Below are 22,565 nucleotides of genomic sequence, written 5' to 3'. Positions count from 1 at the left end.
ACGCTCCCCACTGTTCCCAAGTGGGTATCCAGTCTAACTCAAGGCAACCAGTGGACGTGTTTTCCAGGGATGGTGTCTGCTCAGAACATTCGTACTTTGCCAGAGGAGCTGCTGCTGGTAATGACTTCTAAAATGGCCCACTTAGGAGACTTCCCTGGCGGGCCAGTGGTTCAGACTCCATGCTTGCCGTGCCGCGGGCACAGGCTCAATCTGTGGTCAGAGACATAGGATTTCACCTGCCTTTTAAAGAGAAAGTGAGCCTTTTAAAAAATATATACATTTATAAATTGCAAAAGAATGGCCCTCCAGGATCATACCTCACTAATGCAGAACCAGTGGTGGAGTCAAGCCACAAGAGATGGGGTGGAGTTGGGGGGTCGGGGGCGGCATTTCAGTTCACTCTCACTTCTCCTGTCCTGCTGATATTTGGCTGAAATTAAATTAAGTGGCAGTATGAGGTATGCAGTATTGTCAACTGTGTCCTAACTTGCTAATCTTAAAATATCGTACCCACAGTCATCCCCAGGCTAGCATCTCTTCCAGAGAACATAGGCGCTTTGGGTGTTATCTCATTACCTTTATGTCTTCAAACCTAATTATGTAGCGAGCTGGTGAAGTCAGGCAAGAGTTCAACCAGAGAGTGGTTCAGCCCACCATTCCTCCCCCTAACCGAAGTCCTTAATCCATATTGGCCCTAGATGACCACTCTGTGGCTGCAGCCCCTGCCTGCCTGCAGAGCTGTCTATTCAAGGTCTATACTTTGGCCTTCTTCTGAACTTTTCATTTGTAAACAGATGATAGGAGAAAGGTGATCAGAAAGTCTGTTTCTTTCTTCTGGTTTTTTATAACCTACATAACAGAGCGGGAAAAGGCCTCTACCAGATGGCTGTGTCAGCCCCTCCCGTGGGCACAGCAGAGGTGAGCCTCGTTTTGTAAATGAGGCCACTGACACCCAGAGAGGCCCCACAACTTGCCCGGGTCACACTGCTAAGTGATGGATGGGGCATTTCATGTTTCTCTGCTTCCATCCACTGTGACTTCTCTTTCTGAGACAGTCTTTGGGGTCTGACTTCCTGACTCCTCCAGACATACTCATTGTCATTCAGTCTAAGGCTCCAGCCAGAGAGGCACCGAAGGGTTCAGAACCCTCTGAGGTTTGGGCAAGCCTTTTCCATACCTGAGTAACAGAGATGAAGTATCCTCCGAGTTATGAGTTGTTGTTTAGTCGCCAAGTCGTGTCCAACTCTTTGTGACCCCATGGACTATAGCCCGACAGGCTCCTCTGTCCATGGGATTATTCTCCAGGCAAGAATACTGAGCAGGTGGCCATTTCCTTCTCCAGGGGATCTTCCTGACCCAGGGATCTAACCCACATCTCCTGCATTGGTAGGCAGATTGTTTACCACTGTGCCCCCAGGGAAGCCGAGTTACGAGTACTGTCCATGAAATGATGTATGCAAAGCACCTCACCATGTTTGGCCTAAGTGGTCATGAACTGTGGTGAGGATAACCTCAGTTTCAGAAACCTGTCGTCCTTTGCCTTCTGACCACCTGTAGAGAAACTACTTCCCAGGCATGTCATCACACCCTCTTATTATTGGCATCTCTGTACAAGTATTTGTTCTGATATAAAAACACTCATTTAAGTTTGGGGGTCAAGGGGAATATATGTCACAGTGAGCACTTAGAAAGTATGTGATGAGAATACATTTTAGGAACATTGGTGTTTTGTTTCAGGAGCTGAACCGTTTACGAAAGGCTGCCTTGGCCTTTGGTTTCCTGGACCTGCTCAAAGGGGTGGCGGACATGCTAGAAAGGGAGTGCACACTGCTGCCCGACACGGCTCACCCCGACGCTGCGTTCCAGCTGACCCACGCTGCCCAGCAGCTCAAGCTGGCCAGTACTGGCACCTCTGAGTACGCTGGGTATGACCACAACATCACACCTCTGCAGACAGACTTCTCTGGGAGCAGTGCAGAGAGAATATGACGCTGACTTTGGAAGCGTTCTATTTTTTCAAGTGAGAATGATTTCGGGTAAAAACTTTTTCAGTCTGTTCACCTCTGCAGCAGCTACCCGAAGACCTTCCCGAGACTGCCTGAGACGCACCCCTCACAGGTTTGACTCTGTTACTCCAAGAATGTTCTGCAGGTGGGCAGCTGCTTTCTGGAGCTCGGAGTCTTTTAAATCCCAAAGACAACTGTTGCTCCCACAATGGGAACATCTCCTGAAACGCTTGAAGGACTAAGTGTAGAGCCCTCTCCACCATCCTCAGGAAACCCAACAGCTTGGGTTCTGTTCCTGAAACACCTCTCCACTCCTTTCCTCTCCCAACCATAGGGACATTTTCAAGTACCTGTGGTTGGGAGAGGAGACTTGCTAAACACAAACCCAACATTCCTAAGTTTCAGAAGTTCCTTAAAACTTGGGCAAAAAAGTCAGTGGCAACCCTTAGGGTGCTTTGGGTGTAACTTGAGATACAAACTTAAACAACCAAACTTATACAAACAAGCAACCATAAATGTATGATCCTCATTTATTCAGAATTTTTTAATGAAAATAAAATATTTGGTTTTCTATAAAATGGTTTCATTGGAAAACCAGTAGGTTTTTGCCTTGGGTTTCTCCTATAACCTAAATATAATTTCAGCTTCCTAAGTGGCATAGATTCTTGAAGGTTCCTTGGGTTCCATATTGACTTCCTTATTTCTGACACTGGTTAGGCCTCACTGCCTAAAGCCAGGTTCTGACATCACCGTAGTCAGTTATAGCTCTAGTTCATCAGCTAGATTCACGGCCTTGGGCAAGTCATCAAGCTTCCCTGGGATTTATTTACATCATCAGTGCTTTTCAGATTGCTCTGTAAACGTCCTAAGGAATTACTCCCATAGGCTTCAGCCCAAGCAACCATGTTGTTTGTTGTTTTAAAACTTTTCATTTTGTATTGAGGTATAGCCAACTAAAAATGTTGTGATAGTGTTAGGTGAACACCACAAGGACTCAGCCATACATATTCATGTATTCATTCTCTACCAAGCTCCCCTGCCATCCAGGCCAAGCAACCATGTTTTATTTATTAATAACACGCTGTACTGCTATAGAGGCATACCTCGGAGATTTCGGAGGTTCACCTCCAGGCCACCACAATAAAGCAGGTATTGAAATAAGGCGAATCACAGATTTCTTGGTTTCCCAGGATATGAAAATGTTAGTTTATACTACAGTCTGTTAAGTGTGCAGTAGCATTATGTCTAAGATAAAATGTACACACCTTGAGTAAAAACTAGTTTATTGGTTAAAAAAAAGAAAAGCCAACCATCCTCTGACAACACAGGGATCTTCATTTTCTGAAAAATGCAAGTATCTGTGACGTGTAATGAATCAAGGTATGCCTATATAATATTTTGTATAAACAAAAGAATTTATCACTAATAATTTAGAAACCATTAGACTAAATGATCTTTAAACACAAATTACTAGGATTTTGACTGTAAATGTTTTAATAGAAATACACAATCTTTAGCTTTTTCAGACAGCAGTAAGGTTTGTAACAATGAATAATACAAGATTCTTTACAGCATAATCTACTGTAAAGCCCATCTGCCCAATTACGAAAGTCAGTTGAGAAGACACCAGAAATTAATACAGACAAATGTTGACAGAAGTTGCACACATGCAAAATATCCTTCAGTGCAGTGAACTTGACATCTGGTTCGTCTAGGCCTATACGAACCAGATGTCTTTAGGTCAAACCAAGTTTCCATCTTGGGCTCAGAGAAACAGCATAATCCAAGTCCCCCTTCCCCCGGAACAGTGGGAATGGCAGAACAGAAAGAGCTATCATGCCTTAAATTCTTACAGGCAAACATTACTTATTTTACTTGGTTTACTTGGAATGTACTAGGGAAAACTGATGGTTTTGATGATGGTCATATAAGATTTTCCTCCTCTGTTGGTGGACTTCCTGTAAGGAATCTTCATTAAGGCTCAGATGGTGGTTCTTCAGCCAGAGTGCTCACTGTTTTCACTGGCCTACTGCAAACAGGTGAAACAACAGCAAAATAAAAACCTGGTGTTTTTGAGGCATGTTCAAAAACAGACAGTCTCACCAGCTGACTCTGACAGGTACACAAGTACATGAACTCAGTACAGGGGAAGGAAGGCTGAGTGTCTGTCTGTGCACAGCCTAAGACAGTTCTTAGGTACTTTTAGTGTGGTCTACTCTGAAGTTTCCAGCGTGCCACAGGCTGCATCGCCAGACTGACCTTTTTGATCCCTGTAGTGCCATCTGGGTTTGGAACTCTAACAGTCTCACTGTTTCCTAACTAAGGTTTTCGTCTTTCTTTCATGTTGAAAACAGCTATGATTTAGCTACAAATGATGTAAGTGATCATGGTGTTCCAAGGTTCTGACTGGTTTCTCTCAAATCACCCTGTGGCTCTCCAGCGCCCATGCAGGTTAAGATGTTGCTAGAGACCAAAAGTTTCTCAGGTAATATGTGTCCTCCAGCCCTACCTGGACTCAGAAATGTTTTTATCAGTAACTGAGTCAAACTTAATCCCCCCCCCCAAAAAAAATCAATGCCAACCCACTTAACAAGCAGCGCCTTGGGTACAGAATATATGAGGTCTTTTTCTGAGTCACTTCTGGAGCCTCCTATACAGCTACGTAGTCTTTGGGGTTTTTTTCCCCACAAGCAATAGCTGCAAAGAACACACCTCAGCTATGCACATGGCCAGTAGCTGGTAGCCTCGGGGCACTGAAGAAGTATCTGGGGCCTGTGAAACAGACTGACTGGAGATGGGGTGGGTGGGGGCATGGCTGAGTCTTTTGCTGTCACTAACAGAATAGGCAAGAATGAACCTGTCATCGGGTGTCAGGAATCCATGTCATGCAAGGACTACACTAAGGTAATACAGTAATCAGGAATGTTACTGGGGAAAAAAAGATAGCGCCACTGAGAATTTAATCATTTAACTTTAAAAAAACTTTTACATCAGTACAAGAAGGTGAAACTGTAAGAACTATAGATTAGGCTCAAACTGGCAAGAAGTCATCTAAATCTCTTCCGTTTAGTGGATCTTTTTCTTTTTTTGTCCAAAGCGCCGCCTGCGCTGTTTATAAAGATGACGGAAATTTACATATAACCCTGGAAAAGAAAAAAGGCCAATTAGAATCTTTGTCTCTGTTTATAAGCGGAAGTTCTTGGGGTAGAACAGTCCCTAGCTGTCTGTTTTTCATATCCCACAGCCCCGTGCTTCCTGCATTTCCTCAAGAAGCACAGCCTAGAACACACAATAACAATGCACTAGAGACAGTTCAGTTTTCCCCCAGTGGGTTTTACAATGTCATTTTCTCCCATGCTTTACTATGGAAATTTTCAGATATACAGATTAAATCATTGTACAGTGAACACCACCTAAATTTAAACTTTGTTTATTACACTTACTTAATCACATACCCATTCCCATCTCATTTTTTATGTATTTCAATGTAAGACATCAATACTCTTCACCCCTAAAAAATTCATTAATTAGAATTCAATATTCTTTTTTTCCTTTCTTTTAAGGTAGGATTTACATAAACTGAAATATACAAATCTGAAACAGAGAACCTAATTTTTAATTCAAGGCTAGGCAATACTATGTATTAAGCAATAGCCTAAAAGGTGTGAGACACTTTTCTAGGAAGCAAAATTTAGTGAACTAGAAAACAAAGGATTTCAGAGCCAGAAAAAAATTTCAATCCCACGTGATCACTGAGGCGTTCTGTAGCGAAGCCTCACCTCCATTTTTTTCATTGTACAATAGAGTTAAAAACACTTATTTTATAGACTTACTGTGAGAGAATGAATCTTTGATCTATACACAAATATAATTGCTTGTTATACTGCTCCTAAATTATGCAGATTTAGGGTATCATTCTCAAGAATAAGAACAACTACACACTCATTGTAGGCAAGCTAAATATGAGTATAGAAACTTGTAAGTTAGAATATGCAACACAAGGAAAAGCCACTAGGGTTAGTGAACATTAACATTCATCTTTTTTAGTAAAATATTTTAAGGGTCTTTCCAGTATTTATTCCTACTCTCAGTAGGTCCATTGCATGCAGCTTAATTACAGCAGTACTAGTCTTATGCGGGAATAGAAGTAAAGAGCTCTTTTAATGAGGGCATTTTCCAAAGTGATGCTTACTCTCTTCAAGCACCAAAGACTGTAACATTTTTGGTTTGAAATCTTTCTGAAATGGGTAATATCCTTTCTGAAATGGAAAAGAAGACATGGAACAAAAGGTAACCTTTGTTATGAGGGCACTCATAATATGTCTTATTTAACTGCGCTTCTGCCATGCGCTGATTCCGAGGGGCTCCAAAAGGATGTAGTTCTCTTCTCCCCCATTTCTAAATGGCCAAGACCAGGAATCCCCTCGTGGTCCAGTGGTTAGGACTCTGAGCTTTTGTTGCCGAGGGCCCAGGTTCAGTCTCTGGTTGGGGAACTAAGATCCCACAAAATGCATGGCACAACCAAATAAATAAGTAACCAAGATCACTGGGCTTTCCAACTTCTTGGGTTCACTTTTCGTGGTCTCTCTCTCGGTCTGGGGAAGCCAGTCTCCAAGCTGGTCCCCAGTAATCCCTACTTCCTGGTATCCCATACCCTTGTGTATTCCCCTCCCACACTGTACAAGGTTGATCTGTGTAACAAAGAGAACACAGCAAAAGTAACAGTAAGTCTGAGTTTAGGTTATAAAAAGGGCGGATGTGATAGAAGTGCTAATTATCACTACAATGGCAATCTTATTACAACTGATACACCTTAAAGTTACACAATGTTTTATGTCAAATATATTTCAACAATACGTAAATTTTTTAAAGGAAAAAAAAGGGAGTTTGACTCTGGCTTTCTTCCAGATCACTTGCTTTGGAGAGAAGCCATGTTATGAGCGTCCACATGGAGAAGTACTATGGCAGGACACTGAAGCCTTCCTGCCCAGAGCTACACAAGCGAGCTTGCAGTACATCCTCCAGCCCCGGTCAAGTCTGCAGAAACTATAGCCCCAACTGAGCTGACAGCTTGACTGAAACCTCATGAGGGTCCCCGAGCCAAGCCGATCCAGCTTGCCTGCTTCCTGACCCAGAATACATGCGCGATAACAACTGTGTGCTGTCTTAAGCTGCGACATTTTGGGGTAATTTGTTGCACAGAAGAAGATAGCTAGTACACTATCTGTCACATCCTTCTGTTGCCAGGAGACCAAACAGCCATACTTGAGGCCACCTCATGACTTTTGTGAAATACAACAGGGAGAAATACATAGAAATCATGTTAAAATGTGTCAGAACATTATCCAGAGTAAACAGTCCTCCTAGTTAGGAAGGCTTTTAAATCTCTCAACTTTGCAGTAATTTAGGTTTACTCCTCTATCTCTTCTTTTAGTTCTCAGGAGGTCCCTAGTTTTTATGAGTTAAGAATTTATGATTTTATATAAAAGTTGATAAGCAAGGTTTTACATGAGGAATAGGGGGCTTTCCTATCGTCAGGCAGAAGGCTTTCTGATGTCTTGCAGCTGCTTGAATGGAGGCCTTTCTTGCCTTCTTCCTTGCTGCCAGCTGTGTTACCACCTCTGTAACAATTCCTCTGGATAAGGAATCTGCTACTGAAATCAGCAAAAGTTAAATGAGCTTTTTATTCAGTTTTAAAAGCGTTTCTTACATTATTTTAAACATGAAATATGGGAAAGTCTGAATGACCAAGAGCATTTCAAGAAAAGAACTCAGCCAATCAAGATGTGGGAAGAAATATTTCCGCATGGCATATTCTCCAGTGGGTCTGTTCTGCAATGTAATTCGTTCTTAAACTTATTTCCACTCTTTTGAAAGCAAGAATACTAACAGGGATTTCTAAAACTTTGAATCATCTAACTACCTTCTAAGAAGCAACAGAAAGAGAGTCTATTATGGAGCCAATACTTACCTAAAAATAGTAATATAAGGTAAATCTGAAGAAAAAAGGAAAATCGAACTTTGATTTTCACTGGATATGGCAGTGTGAAGCTGAATCTTCCTGTTTCATTAAATATTGGAATGGACTGAATCACTGAGACAGCTGAAAGCAGAAACAAGAACTTTTTAGAAGCAAATGAAATACAATTACATTTACCGATAGAACCTTCTAACTCCTCAAAGTTTCGGTTCTAGGTTTGTTGAAAATGCTTCCTCCTCCCTTTGTACAACAGGCTCACGCCTCTTCTTTTTTCCCCACTAGCTTTCCTAGGAAATAAGCCTTCAGGCTGACAGCAAAGGTAAATGAGGAACAGTCATTTGATAGCACTGAGCTTCCTATTCTATAAAATGGAGAGAAAAGTACCTATCTGACTCACTCATTAGGTGTTTGTCATAATAAAATGAAGTCATAAATAAGAACTTGCTTTGGAAGATTAAAACTACCATATAGATAGGAAGCAGGCAATGCATGACCACCCAGCTCCCAAACCTTAACAAAATGAACTACTTCCTTGGAACAGTCTCGACAGCAGGAGTATTGTGGAAGGAAACCACTAGAAAGAAATTCTTGAAAAGTTCAACACCCGTGTATCAGACTAAAGCTGGCAGAGGGAGGAAAAGAGGTCTGGCTACTCAGTGGAGGTAAGATATAACACCTAGAGTTCTTTAAAGTACCTTCTGCCAAACATCCCATAGGATACAGGGGAATCCACACAGTGTAACGAAGCCATGTGAGCACCTTCCAATCCATGTCAATGCAGGAGAGCATGTAGAAGGGGTACCTATTGGAAATAAGGCATTCACATGTTAAAAACCACTGAATGCAACTCTAGAACATCATTCAAGAAGAGTAATTTCACAATCACTCACACATGGCTTTTTAGCAGAATTAACGAACTCCCATTAATGAACTCCCATTGTGCTCTTCCTCCAATCTTCAAAGGATGCGAAAGTGAAAGTGAAGTCGCTCAGTCATGTCCGACTCTTTGTGACCCCATGGACGGTAGCCGACCAGGCTCCACCGTCCATGGGATTTTCCAGGCAAGAATACTGGAATGGGCTGCCATTTCCTTCTCCAAAATGATATGAATTCTCGATAATGGCAAAGTAAGTTTAGGTCTCAAAAGAACCCTCTACGAAAAAGGTCCGTACATGGAACAGATGCTCAGAAGCATTTTGGCTTTATTCCTGGTTCTGATCTATGTTCCAAGTAGGTAAGGACAGATACTTTGACACTTTATCTCTGCCTAAATGAACATTTCCCAGAATTAAAGTATACAAAAAGACCTCTAATCTATAATCAGGCATACTCTACTTAAAAAGAGCTAACATAAATTTGCTTCTCCCAAACAGTAAAAGTTACTATTAAGAACCTATAATCTCTTTCACTTTTGTGTTAAGTAGACTAGAGGGTATACAGGATGCCATGGGATGCAGACTACAGTTAAGACATAATCTAGGGCTGCTAATGTCTTTTCTCCCTCTTAACTGTCAACTTTACCAAAACATCACCAAACCCAGAACTGAGGAGTCAGTTTGCAAAACCAATGGTCACTTGGCTGGAAAGGGAAGAAGTATGGAATATGTATGGTCTGGTACAGAACACATCTACTTTAATCAGATCTTTTTTTTAAGAAAAGGATAACTTCTGGATTTCCCTGGTGGTCCAGTGATAAAGAATTCACCTGCCAATGGGGGGGACACAGGTCCAATCCCTGGTCTGGGAAGAGTCTACATGCCTCAGGGCAACTAAATCCTATGCGCCACATCGACTGAGCCTGTGGTTTAGAGGCAACACAACCAGAGAGTAGCCCCCACTCGCCACAAATAGAGAGAGCTCGCACAAAGCAATGAAGACCCAGCACAGCCAAAAACAAAATTATTTTTTTAAAAGATAACTTCTTCTACTGACAATCAAAAATAGAAGAATCAGATAAGAGGTCAATTCAAACGTCAGTAATCTTATAGCCAAAGATTTATTCTATCATCCCTTCTCGAAGGCTGGTCTTCAGTACTTCATCCAGCCTGGGATGTTTCTTCAGTTACATGTTTCTTCAGCCCTTTCAAGAATTTTTCCATGTGAATGAGTCCTCTCTTTCCAACAAGACAGCAAGATCCTAAAGGGTAAGATAGGCCTTTGGTTTCTCTGGATCTCTCCCTCTGCTCCCCAGTGTCCAGGCTGGTATTATGATCCACTGAAGCGCTTTAAAAAAAAAACTGCCTCAGACTTGCTGGCAGTCCGACTCCGTGCTTCCATTGCAGGGGACATGGGTCCGATCCCTGGTCAGGGAACCAAGATCCCACATGGCATAAGGCCAAAACAAAATTAAAAAAAAATAATAGGCTTGTCCGAAGGTAGTGCATTATCTCGATTGATTGTTCACAGTTACAGATCGAACTCCTCATCCTACTCTTTCCCCCTCCTCACTACTGCACTTGACTAGTCTTTTATGGAAGCAGCCTAGATGTCCATCGGCAGATGAATGGATAAGGAAGTTGTGGTGCATATGCACAGGGACTATTACTCAGCTATAAAAAAGGAACACATTTGAGTCAGTTCTAATGAGATGGATAAACCTGGAGCCTATTATACAGAGTGAAGTAAGTCAAAAAGAGAAAAATATTGTATATTAACGTATATATAAGGAATTTAGAACGACAGTACTGACGATCCTACATGCAGGGTAGCAAAGGACACACGGATGTAAAGAACAGACTTTTAGTCTCAGGGGGAGAAGGTGAGGGTGGGGTGATTTGAGAGAATAGCACTGAGACATGTATATTACCATATGTAAAACAGATGACCAGTGCAAATTCAATGTATGAAGGAGGATATCCAAAGTCAGTGTTCTGGGACAACCCAGAGGGATAGGGTAGGGAGGGAAGAAGGCATGGGGTTCAGGATCGGGGGGATACATGTATACCTGTGGCCAATTCATGCTGAAGTATGGCAAAAACCATCACAATATTGTAAAGTAATTATCCTCCAATTATAATAAATTAATTAAAAAATAAAATTTTTAACTAAAAAAGTATCTTTAATGTTTTAATTAAAAAAAAAAAAACACTATCTCAACTTTGCAGAGCACATAGATGCAGGTAGAACTCCACACATGAAACTTTAATCTCAAATAAAATGAGACTCTGGATAAGACAGTCTTATCCATAGTCGAAGGAGCACTCAAACACCATCCTGGCATTTGTACCCACCTGAAAATTTCAACTGTGCTCCATATATAAAACACAAAGAAAACCACAGCTTTGCTTTGCATTTCTTCCACGGTACCAAAGACGATAAACAAAATGAAGTTTCTTCCAAGAAGCTGTTAAAAAGACCCAGAAGAAAAAAAAAGTTTAAAATACATTCGTAAAAGACAGCACATAAATGTGTTATCTGAAACATAAACCCATTAAATTCAAGGTACATAGAAAAAGACAGAACAGCTTAGAACAAGTTTAAGTACCAAGTCAGTACCAGTGTTACAGATTGTTTGTGTGTGTGTGTGTGTGTGTGTGTGTGTGTGTGTGTGTGTGTTCAGATAAAACACTGCTATTTCTCTGCAACAGGTAGAAATGTGAAAGTACCCAAGCCAGTACCAGTATTTCTGGACAGATTTTTTTGTGTGTGTGTGTATTCAGAGAAAACAATGCTATTTCTCTGCAAACAGGTATTTTTACTCATTGAAACTTCTCAACAAAGTGTGAATACCTACTAAATAAACATCAAAACCCTGCATTCCCCACCCTTGAGATCAACTGCTCAATACCTGGGAAAGAGAAGGTATCACTGGTGTCTTAGTGACTCCAATTGCTGCATTGATAGATTCCACGGCTGCCAGCATCTGGCAAAAATACATCATGTCAGCCACAGTGTGGAACGTGTCATAGAAGGACTCTATGGGACAAACACATATTAAAGGTAAATCAATTGGCAAATGCCAACACACAAGTATTTTGCAATCTAGATAAGCCTTTACATGAAATGAACTTTAGGAAAAGTATAACAAACATCCAGTCAGATTCAAGTTCACTACTCAACTAAGCTGGAGGGGAGCAGGCCTCCATGGGCCTAATTAGTAAATTTTATTGGTTACCAGTAAGTTAACACATAAACCTTGTATGCCCCTCTCAATTTTAAAAGGCAAGAAAAAAAGCATACCTAGATTTCACTCACTTATTATATGCTGAAAAATCTATGTATCAGGCACAATGGTAATTCCCTTCCAGTCCATTATCTCATTTAATTTAAAGCTAAAACTGTATTACATATATTGAATGAAAAACCTAGCTTTTTAAAATATCAAAACTATACAATCATAAATACATGCAGAGGTACAAAAGTACTGAATAAAATTAACTTTCAAAAACCTTAATTGTATTTATATACTTAATCCTATTAATTCTCATTCTGAGAATATATCCTAACTAAAAAATCTAAAATGAAAAAGAATAAAAGCTTCAGCAAGGAGACTGTTCTCTGAAATATTACATATTTTTAAGAGCACTAAAACAGAAATGATCTAAACCTATAAGTATGGAAAGTTTGAGAAAACTATAGTATATCTATTTCATGGAATATTACATAACAAAATGAGTTGTTGCTTATTTGAGGTCAATAATTGTGGTATCAATCTGGAGTGGTCCATAATTTAATATCCTTCACTTTCCATGCTGATCCTCACTTGACATCCTGAATTCTTACATTCCTCTTAGTGTTTCTCAAGCAGGGCACCACTGACATTTTGAGCAAGACAGTTCTTAGTCCTGCATATTGTGAAGGTTTAGGATTCTTGCCTCCCTGCCTATTAGAGTTTTTAAGAAATGGCAGAGTTAGGCAAGTTACCGGTAAAGATGACACTGCAGGCTCCTCAAAAAGAAGACAGTTTAAATATCAAATGAAAAAAACAGGCCCTGGCAAGACTGAAAACACTCTCTAATCACAAAAATGATCCACTATACAATCCTGCTACAAAGTCAAATGTGAATCCACAAAATGAGGAAGTTCAAAATTTGATTAGTTATTTTCTTTGAAGAAGTAATGCAAAATTACAATTTAAATTTTGCTATTAAAAAATTTATTCATAATTTTAAATGTCCCTTGTGAAGACAAAAATCACAATTTTTCTTCACCATTTACAGTGAAATTCTGGTATCTTTCTTCAAGAGATTCACTTCTTAATTTTTTGGACAAATTATCTTTGACAAATCAGGTTCTCCATTATTTTGCACTAGAAAATTGTGACTTAAGATTTGGAATATGGTAAATAAAAGTAGATCTTGTTGCTCTGTATCTGATTTTATGGGAAATTCATCCTTGTTTCCATTCAGGAATAAAAATCTGATTTCTAAAATGATTGTTATAAAGAATATTAATAACACTAACATGCTTATAATACTGTTTTAAAAACAAGATGCAAAACTGTATACACAGCATGATGATAACTTTTACCTGCAGGAGAAAAAATAAAGACTAAAAGGAAATGTATGGAAATATTAAGTGAGGGACAATGGCTTATTCACCTCCCCTTCTAGGCCCCCCACACCTCCTCCCCAGTTTTCTCCCATTTTCCAAACATTATTAAATTGCTCCATTTCCTTTTTTACATTTTTATTTATTTATTTATGGTTGTGCTGGGTCTTCGTTGCTACGCGTGAGCCTTCTCTAGCTGCAGTGAGCAGGGCTATTCTCCTTGTCGTGCGCAGGCTTCTCCTCGCAGCGGCTTCTCTTGCTGAGGAGCCCGGGCTCTAGGTGCACAGGCTCAGCAGCTGCGGCGCATGGGCTTAGCTGCCCTGAGGCATGTGGGATCTTCCCAGACGAGGGATTGAACCCACGTCCCCTGCATTAGCAGGCAGATTCTTAACCACTGGACCACCAGGGAAGCTCCAGCCCATTTACTTTTATGATCTGAAAAAAATTTCTTGAAAGTACTAACAAGGTACTCATGTTAATGGACAAGGATTTAAACAGTGGTAGTATAAAACAGTACACTCTTTCTGGGCAGTATACAGTAGAATCCTTAAAAACAATCTACCCTTTAGTCTCATAATTCTTCAACAACTTTTCCTAAGAAAGGTACATGGGTTTATTAGAAAGATATCCAATAAAGTGCCAAGAATCTATCATTCTGATAGACGGAATTACGGCAGAGTTAAAGTAAGTAATTAACACATTTTTATAATTAGGAAAAATCCTTATTTAGTTTTAAAAAAAGTTTATTAATAGAGAGATAGACATGAGTTTCCACAAGTTTGCTATTTCCTTAACATGAGTTCAGCTTATACATGTTTATGTAAATAAACCAAGTACATGTGTAGAATTTGCCATTCACCACCACCTTTTATTCAAAAAGAGGTAACTACAAAGGACAGACTATGACCCTGGTACCAGGCCCAGGTCCTTACTATACTTCTGAGGACCGATGAGGGAAGAATTACAACAGCAGCTCCATTCCAATAGGTGGTTAGGAAGGGGCTCAGAGCCCAAACAGAAATTACAGCTCCAGGCAGCTAACTTTAAACACATGACCCAGATAATTTAGCAGCTTTTGGAGTGGGTCACCTAATGGCTAGCAGGCTCACACAGGAACATTCAGAACCAATACAACTATGATAGGTTAAATAAATTATTTATGAATTGGAAAGTCCCTACTCATGAAACTTGTGTTAAATCCATACTAGTAAGAGCTATAGATCTGAGAACAACTGTCCGAGACTTCCTTTGCTTCTTTAAATAACCATCAGTGGACTTCTGGTTACACATGACTATAAGGTGCTAGGCATTTGGGAAGTTTTTCACTAGCTTACTACTGTGCTTTGCAGAAATCCAAGGAAAGACTGGAAAAACAACGTGCACTTCATTCTAAAGATTCTGGAGCTAACTACAATTCACCTTCACAAAAAAAAAAAAACAAAAAACAATTCACCTTTACAAACCTCAGATGGGAAAATTTAGGACTGAAGAATAAAATAGTCTACAGGACTTTTTCTCTTTTTAAACAGTTTCTTATTTTCCATCATGCTCATATTTTTCCTCATATTTACTTTACAAAATAAAGAAAAATTTTAAATGTTCCATTCAAGCCATTAGAAAATGGTGCCTTTTCTTCCAATCATTCCACATTTATTGGTTGTTTCCTTTCTCCTTTTGATATTGGTGTGAACAAACTGGAAGAACAAGTTTGTTACTTTTTTAGTCTATCATAAGTATTTTTCCATATTTTACAACCTCTTTAAATACTTTACGTTTGCTTCACAACATTCCACTGAGGGAACAATCTAAAGCAATCTTTCATTCATGGACATTTACATAGTGTCTAATTTGTCACTAATATAAATAATACCATAATGTTTATTTTTTACAACTACTTTTTGCTGCTGCTGCTGCTGCTGCTAAGTTGCTTCTTCTTCTTGGATATGAATAATTAAGGTTCTTGATGTTGCTACTGTTGTTGCTATTCAGTCGTTCAGTCATGTCCGACTCTTTCTGACCGTGTGGACTATACAGCAAGCCAGGCTTCCCTGTCCTTCACCGTCTCCCAGAGCTTGCTCAAACTCATGTCCACTGAGTCGGTGATGCCATCCAACCATCTCATCCTCTGTCATCCCCTTCTCTTCCTGCCTTTAATCTTTCCCAGTATCAGGGTCTTTTCTAGTAAGTCAGCTCTTCCTATCAGGTGGCCAAAGTACTGGAGTGTCAGCTTCAGCATCAGTCCTTCCAGTGAATATTCAGGATTGATTTCCTTAGGATTGACTGATTTGACCTCTTTGCAGTCCAAGGGACTCTCAAGAGTCCTCTCCAACACCACAGTTCAAAAGCATCAATTCTTTGGTGTTTAGACTTCTTTATGATCCAATTCTCACACTGGAAAAAACCATAGCTTTGATTATACGGACCTTTGCCAGCAAAGTAATGCCTCTGCTTTTTAATATGCTGTCTGTGTTGGTCATAGCTTTTCTTCCAAGGAGCAAGCGTCTTTAAATTTCATGGCTGCAGTCACCATCTGCAGTGATTTCGGAGCCCGAGAAAGAAAAGTCTGTCACTGTTTCCGTTGTTTCCCCATCTATTAGACAGAAAGTAATGGGACTGGATGCCTTGATCTTAATTTTTTGAATGCTGAGTTTTAAGCCAGCCTTTTCACTCTTCTCTTTCCCTTTCATTAAGAGGCTCTTAGTTCCTCTTTGTTTTCTGGCATAAGGGTGGTGTCATCTGTGTACCTGAGGTTATTGATATTTCTCCCAGTAATCTTGATTTCAGCTTGTGCTTCATCCAGCTCAGCATTTCACTTGATGTACTCTGCATATAAGTTGAACAAGCAGGGTAACAATATACAGCCTTGACATACTTCTTTCCCTATCTGAAACCAGTCTGTTGTTCCATGTCTGGTTCTAACTGTTGCTTCTTGACCTGCATACAGATTTCTCAGGAAGCAGGTAAGGTGGTCTGGTATTCCCATCTCTTGAAGAATTTTCTACAGTGTGTTGTGATCCACGCAGTCAAAGGTTTTGGAAAAGTCAATGAAACAGAAGTAGATGCTTTTCCAGAACTCTCTTGCTTTTTATATGAGCCAACAGATGTTGGCAATTTGATCTCTGGTTCCTCTGCTTTTTCTAAATCCAGCTTGAACATCTGGAAGTTCTCGGTTTACGGTGAAGCCTAGCTTGGAGAATTTTGAGCACTACTTTGCTAGCGTGTGAGATGAGTACAATTGTGAGGTAGTTTGAGCATTCTTTGACATTGCCTTTTTTTGGGATTGGAAGGAAAAACTGATCTTTTCCAGTCCTGTGACCACTGTTGAGTTTTCCAAATTTGGTGGCATATTGAGTGCAGCATTTTAACAGTATCATCTTTTATGGATTTGAAATAGCTCAGCTGGAATTCCATCACCTCCACTAGCTTTGTTTGTAGTGATGCTTCTTAAGGCCCATTTGACTGTGCACTCCAGGATGTCTGGATCTAGACGAGTGATCACACCATCGTGGTTATCTGGGTCACTGAGGTTCTTGAGTACCTTGCAAAATGATTTTCCCAAAGAGCTGTACTTATGCACCCTCCCCAGTAGCCACTGTTATGTTTATTTTAGCACATGTTGTTTTCAATTAGGCCTCTTTTAGAACTTTGCAAAACTGATACATAAAAAATACATTTCCTTCACCATTACTGAGTTAAACATTTTGCTGTATGTTAAATTAGTTTTATTTCCTCTTATGAACTGCCTGTACATGATCTTTATCTATTGGGTAGAGTTTTCACATTTTAAAATCAATTTTACAAGTTGTTTATATGTAAAAAAAAAAAAAGTTGCCAATATTTGTTACAATTTTTCACCAACCCTCCATCCTCATTTTGCTCAACTCAATATGCTTTCAATCTTTAATGTTGTTTTGGATGGATATTTTCAGATATATAGAAATTTAGGCATTTTATGTAATCAAATACATTGACCTTTTTCTTATGATTTCTTCTATTATTTTCAAAGTTAGAAAATCCTAACCCTCCACATGTGATTTTCATAAATGTTTATTTATATCTTCTATTATGACTTAACTTTTTGATATATGACTCCTAAGTCTTTGGGGGGGATTTTTTTTTTCCCTTTATATACAGTATGAGAAGAGTTAAACAGATTATCTGCCTCGCAAATCAAGCCAATTTTCCTTGGGAACATTATTAGATAGATTTCCCATCTAATAGAAAAAAATGACTGGATAATATTTTCCTTTCCATTGATTCAAAATTCCTTTTTATCATATACATAATCTGGATATATATTATATATTACATAATGTATTGTAATAATAATATATAAGAGCTATTTTTGAGCTACTTAATCGCTCTATTAATTAGTCTATCCTTATACTAATACTATACTATTAATACTATTTTTTCATAGCAGATAGAGAAAATCCTCTCCCATTACTGTTTCTTCCCTCGAATTTTACTATTTATGGTTCACAATAAAATTTCAGAATACTTTAGATCACATTCTCAAAAATGTTCTATTGTCATTTACTTTGGCCAGAATTCTGCTAAACATAAAAATTAATTTAGCAAGAACTAATACCTTTATGATAGTCTTTTCATTCAGTTTCACAATAGTCCATTTAGTCTATTTAGGCTCCAAAGGAGTGAGATCCCTTTAGGACTGTATAACTTTGACACTAGGAGTATCTCATCAATTTAGTTAGTTATAAATGAACTATCAAGCAGTGAATAAGAAAGGGATGTTAGTCCAAGATGCACCCTTGGCTAGCTGGGTGGATGTGGACCATTTCTTTGACCATCTCCCAATCTGTTTCCTCACCTATTAAATGAACAGAACATCCAGGCAGCCTGTTTCACAAGGTCATGGGAAGTGAGAGATGTGAACACACAATGAAAGGTCTGAAGTGCTACATAAATATGGTGGGGGTGGAAGGGGTTGGTGTGGAAGGCTGAAAGGCAGAAAGTGTTACTTCTGGTGAATAGCGGGCCAAACTACTCAAAAAAGAAAGCAAGCTTTGAAACTGTGTACTTGCCTTTTCCCAAGATAAAGAATCTCACAGTCATGTTGACAAATATCCAGGAGAATCCCAAGAACTGCACTAGATTATACATGAACAGGTATCCTTTCTTCAAGCTTATAAGAGCTGAAAAGCAAAGAAAGGGAGAAAGATGTTAAAAGTAGTAGTCACAGCAGGAGACAGGTATGTGGGGTTTACCTGGATGACTGCATCCCTCTTTCGTACATGAGTGCCCTAAGCTCCTCAACAAATACCTGGCCCAGGTCTGCACAAACCAGGCTCTTAGTCCCATAGAAAACAGATAAGCAAAATTATAAGAAACGTTGTAGTCCAAGGCATAACTTCAGAGGTCTTTTCCCTCACAGTCTTGAGGGGTAAGTATACAGACTTAACAAATCAAAGAAGGAAAAGGAAAAATTACATCTGGCAAAAAATAACTGACTAGCTAAGGAGGCATTATCAGGAAAAATATTCAGTCCTTGCTCCTGTCATCTTAATATAATCTACAGTTTCTTTTTTAGAATTTTTTTAGGACATATAGGTCAAATACCTCAAAGAAACAAAAACTGAATTTTAAAAATCTATTATTTGACCATGTATCCATCCAACCAAACATTAAGTGAACACCTAAAACATGCAAGATACTGTGAGTGGCATCACTGAGCCTCAAAGATGGTTAAGACATGATGCTCCCCTCAGAGAGTTTCCAATCTAAAATCCATATTTCAAGATTGAGAGCGACAGGTAATATCCTGTGAGAATTTCAAGGTGAGAAAATGACTTTAGGCTGGAGAAGCATGTATCAGGCCCAGTCTGCATGGATGAGATGGTTATCTAATCAGGGCTTTGGAAGATGGAAGAATGAGGATATAACCAAAGGCTGGAAAACTGCAAACCAGGAAGAAGGAAGGAGAATAAAGGTCATTAACTTTGCAGCCTAAGGGTTTTCGAAGACATAGCAAATAATGGAATTAAGGGAGGAGTAAGGAGCTTAGACAGAGCCATGGTTGAGTCAAAGGAGTAGGGCAAAGGAAAGGATAATTCTTAAGAAGAGCTTTGGAGTCCAGGTTTTGCTGCTACACATTTATTCCTACCTACATATTTTTATAGCCACATATCAGTGTTTCTATAGAGATATCCAGCACAGACACTTGGTTGATGCTCAAATAATCACACTTGGTATGTCCAATCAAAAACAGCCTTATCTCAAAGGGTCAAAAAAGTCATACTTATAGCAACATTTAACAAATTAAATTTTTTTTCTTCAAAACTACAAAAATGTATTACATTTCCCCATTTAAAGAACTTTATTAGGAGACTTTATGAATTTAGATAAAACTGCAAAAGCTTTTTCTAAGATCATAAAATAATCCATACGTAAGAATTTTTACATATTTCAGAAGTTTATCCCTCTAAACACCAAAGGTGGCCTTTTTATGTCATTCTTCTTCATCTCCACTAATCCTCTCCCCTCCTCTGCTTTTCTAAAGCAGAAAATTCCTCTAAATTAGTGGTTATTCAAAATTTTTTTAAAGCAACAAATTATCTTTTCCATAAGAAATCTTATGGACTTCTATGAACACTTCCATAAGAAGTGTTATTCAGGACGCTAATACATAAAACACAAAAGCCAAGCTGCTCTAATTGAAGTGTACCTGCCTGCTTGGCCTACCTCTCCAAAGCATCTCTGGGAATCCCTGGGGTACCATGGCACATAGCTGGAAAACAACTGCTCTAAAATTTTCCCTTCAGTCGTGTCTGACTCTTTGCAACCCCATGGACTACACAGTCCATGGAATTCTCTAGGCCAGAATACTGGAGTGGGTTCAGTTCAGTAGCTCAGTCGTGTCCGACTCTTTGCGACCCCATGAATCGCAGCACACCAGGCCTCCCTGTCCATCACCAGCTCCCGGAGTTCGCTCAAACTCACGTCCATCGAGTCAGTGATGCCATTCAGCCATCTCAATCTCTGTCGTCCCCTTTTCCTCCTGCCCCCAATCCCTCCCAGCATCAGAGTCTTTTCCAATGAGCCAACTCTACGTATGAGGTGGCCAAAGTACTGGAGTTTCAGCTTTAGCATCATTCCTTCCAAAGAACACTCAGGGCTGATCTCCTTCAGAATGGACTGGTTGGATCTCTTTGAAGTCCAAGGGACTCTCAAGGGTCCTCTCCAACACCACAGCTCAAAAGCATCAATTCGGCGCTCAGCTTTCTTCACAGTCCAACTCTCCCATCCATATATGACCACTGGAAAAACCATAGCCTTGACTAGACGGACCTTTGTTGGCAAAGTGATGTCTCTGCTTTTCAATATGCTATCTAGGTTGGTCATAACTTTCCTTCCAAGGAGTAAGCGTCTTTTAATTTCATGGCTGCAGTCACCATCTGCAGTGATTCTGGAGCCCCCAAAAATAAAGTCTGACACTGTTTCCACTGTTTCCCCATCTATTTCCCATGAAGTGATGGGACCGGATGCCATGATCTTCGTTTTCTGAATGTTGAGCTTTAAGCCAACTTTTTCGCTCTCCTTTTCACTTTCATCAAGAGGCTTTTAGTTCCTCTTCACTTTCTGCCATAAAGGTGGTATCATCTGCTTATCTGAGGTTATTGATATTTCTCCTGGTAATCTTGATTCCAGCTTGTCCTTCTTCCAGCCCAGCGTTTCTCATGATACACTCTGCATATAAGTTAAATAAGCAGGGTGACAATATACAGCCTTGACGGACTCCTTTTCCTGTTTGGAACCAGTCTGTTGTTCCATGTCCAGTTCTAACTGTTGCTTCCTGACCAGCATATAGGTTTCTCAAGAGGCAGGTCAGGTGGTCTGCTATTCCCATCTCTTTCAGAATTTTCCACAGTTTACTGTGATCCACACAGTCAAAGGCTTGGCATAGTCAATAAAGCAGAAGTAGATGTTTTTCTGGAACTCTCTTGCTTTTTTGATGATCCAGCAGATGTTGGCAATTTGATCTCTGGTTCCTCTGCCTTTTCTAAAACCAGGTTCAACATCTGGAAGTTCACGGTTCACGTATTGCTGAAGCCTGGCTTGGAGAATTTTGAGCATTACTTTACTAGTATGTGAGATGAGTGCAATTGTGCGATAGTTTGAACATTCTTTGGCATTGCCTTTCTTTGGAATTGGAATGAAAACTGACCTTTTCCAGTCCTGTGGCCACTGGAGTGGGTAGCCTTTCCCTTCCCCAGGGGATCTTCCCAACCCAAGGGTCAAACCCAGGTCTCCCACATTGCAGGCGGATTCTTTACCAGCTGAGCCACAAGGGAAGCCCAAGATACTGGAATGGGTAGCCTATTCCTTCTCCAGAGGATCTTCCCATCCCAGGAATCAAACCAGGCTCCTGCATCGCAGGCAGATTCTTTACCAGCTGAGCTGTCAGGGAAGCTCTTTCCCTAGTTATGGCATGCCAAATAAGTGCCACTAAAACTTGAAAAGTTTTTTTATTTTGGACACATGAGGAACACTTATTCATTCTGCTTTTCAGCATTAATCTTGTATAGACCTGCATGGTCCTCCAACCAGAATGGATAAGCTCTTCGAGCACAGGTGCTCTGATGGATTCACTGGCTCCAAAGCTCAAAGGCCTAGGACAACGCTTTCCATAAAGCATGAATTTAAGACAGCTGCTGAATTTAATCTATGATACCCAGAAGATAAGACACTTAGAGACAGACACACTTGGACAGACATAAAAGTAGAGCTGAATTTTTAAAAGGTTAATGAACAGCAGGACTATACAGAATACTTTCTATCATTAAGGCTGACAACCACAGCCCTTGTGATCTCAGTTAGGAAAACACCACCAGACTGGAAGAACTGTAGTCATGGACCTATGCAGTAATTTCCAGGTCTCTGCAGGACTTGCTGCCACCTAGCACCCTACTAGGCCAGTCCAGGAGGCTGAGGTTCTTCCATTCTGCTACACCAACCTTGGTGTACTCAGATGATGTCAGGCCCCCCAACAGCAGGGAAACATTAAAAGTAAATAATACTTTTGATGTGGGTTTGCACAGCTTAAGCGTTGGGCATTAAGGATTTCTCAT

At 39.9% G+C, this 22,565-nt stretch overlaps 2 protein-coding genes across 4 annotated transcripts in view; one reads left to right on the top strand and one right to left on the bottom strand.

Annotated features, from left to right (window-relative positions):
• INTS14 (integrator complex subunit 14) overlaps positions 1-2,584 on the top strand; it is a 32,993-nt gene extending 30,409 nt beyond the window's left edge. For both annotated transcript variants that reach the window (XM_004010239.6, XM_004010240.6), the window contains exon 12: positions 1,738-2,584. In XM_004010239.6, the coding sequence (XP_004010288.1) occupies positions 1,738-1,989 (252 nt within the window). In that variant the 3' untranslated portion in view covers positions 1,990-2,584. The remainder of the gene's footprint in view (positions 1-1,737) is intronic.
• Positions 2,585-3,477: 893 nt separating this feature from the next.
• The window catches only part of HACD3 (3-hydroxyacyl-CoA dehydratase 3), a 31,013-nt gene continuing 11,925 nt past the window's right edge, over positions 3,478-22,565 (bottom strand). The window contains exons 6-11 of one of the 2 annotated variants that reach the window (XM_012180772.5): positions 18,522-18,632; positions 11,774-11,901; positions 11,217-11,329; positions 8,682-8,788; positions 7,978-8,109; positions 3,478-5,149 (exon numbers count right to left, since the gene is read on the bottom strand). In XM_012180772.5, coding sequence (XP_012036162.1) covers positions 5,073-5,149; positions 7,978-8,109; positions 8,682-8,788; positions 11,217-11,329; positions 11,774-11,901; positions 18,522-18,632 — 668 coding nt within the window. In that variant the 3' untranslated portion in view covers positions 3,478-5,072. Of the gene's footprint in view, positions 6,266-7,977; positions 8,110-8,681; positions 8,789-11,216; positions 11,330-11,773; positions 11,902-18,521; positions 18,633-22,565 lie in introns of both variants that reach the window. The other variant, XM_060418871.1, reaches the window with a different exon arrangement.

This window comes from Ovis aries, chromosome 7 (assembly GCF_016772045.2).
Source record: "Ovis aries strain OAR_USU_Benz2616 breed Rambouillet chromosome 7, ARS-UI_Ramb_v3.0, whole genome shotgun sequence".
Lineage (NCBI taxonomy): Eukaryota > Metazoa > Chordata > Mammalia > Artiodactyla > Bovidae > Ovis > Ovis aries.
Note: the sequence above shows the minus strand (reverse complement) of the source record. Positions and strands in the feature narration are given on the sequence as shown.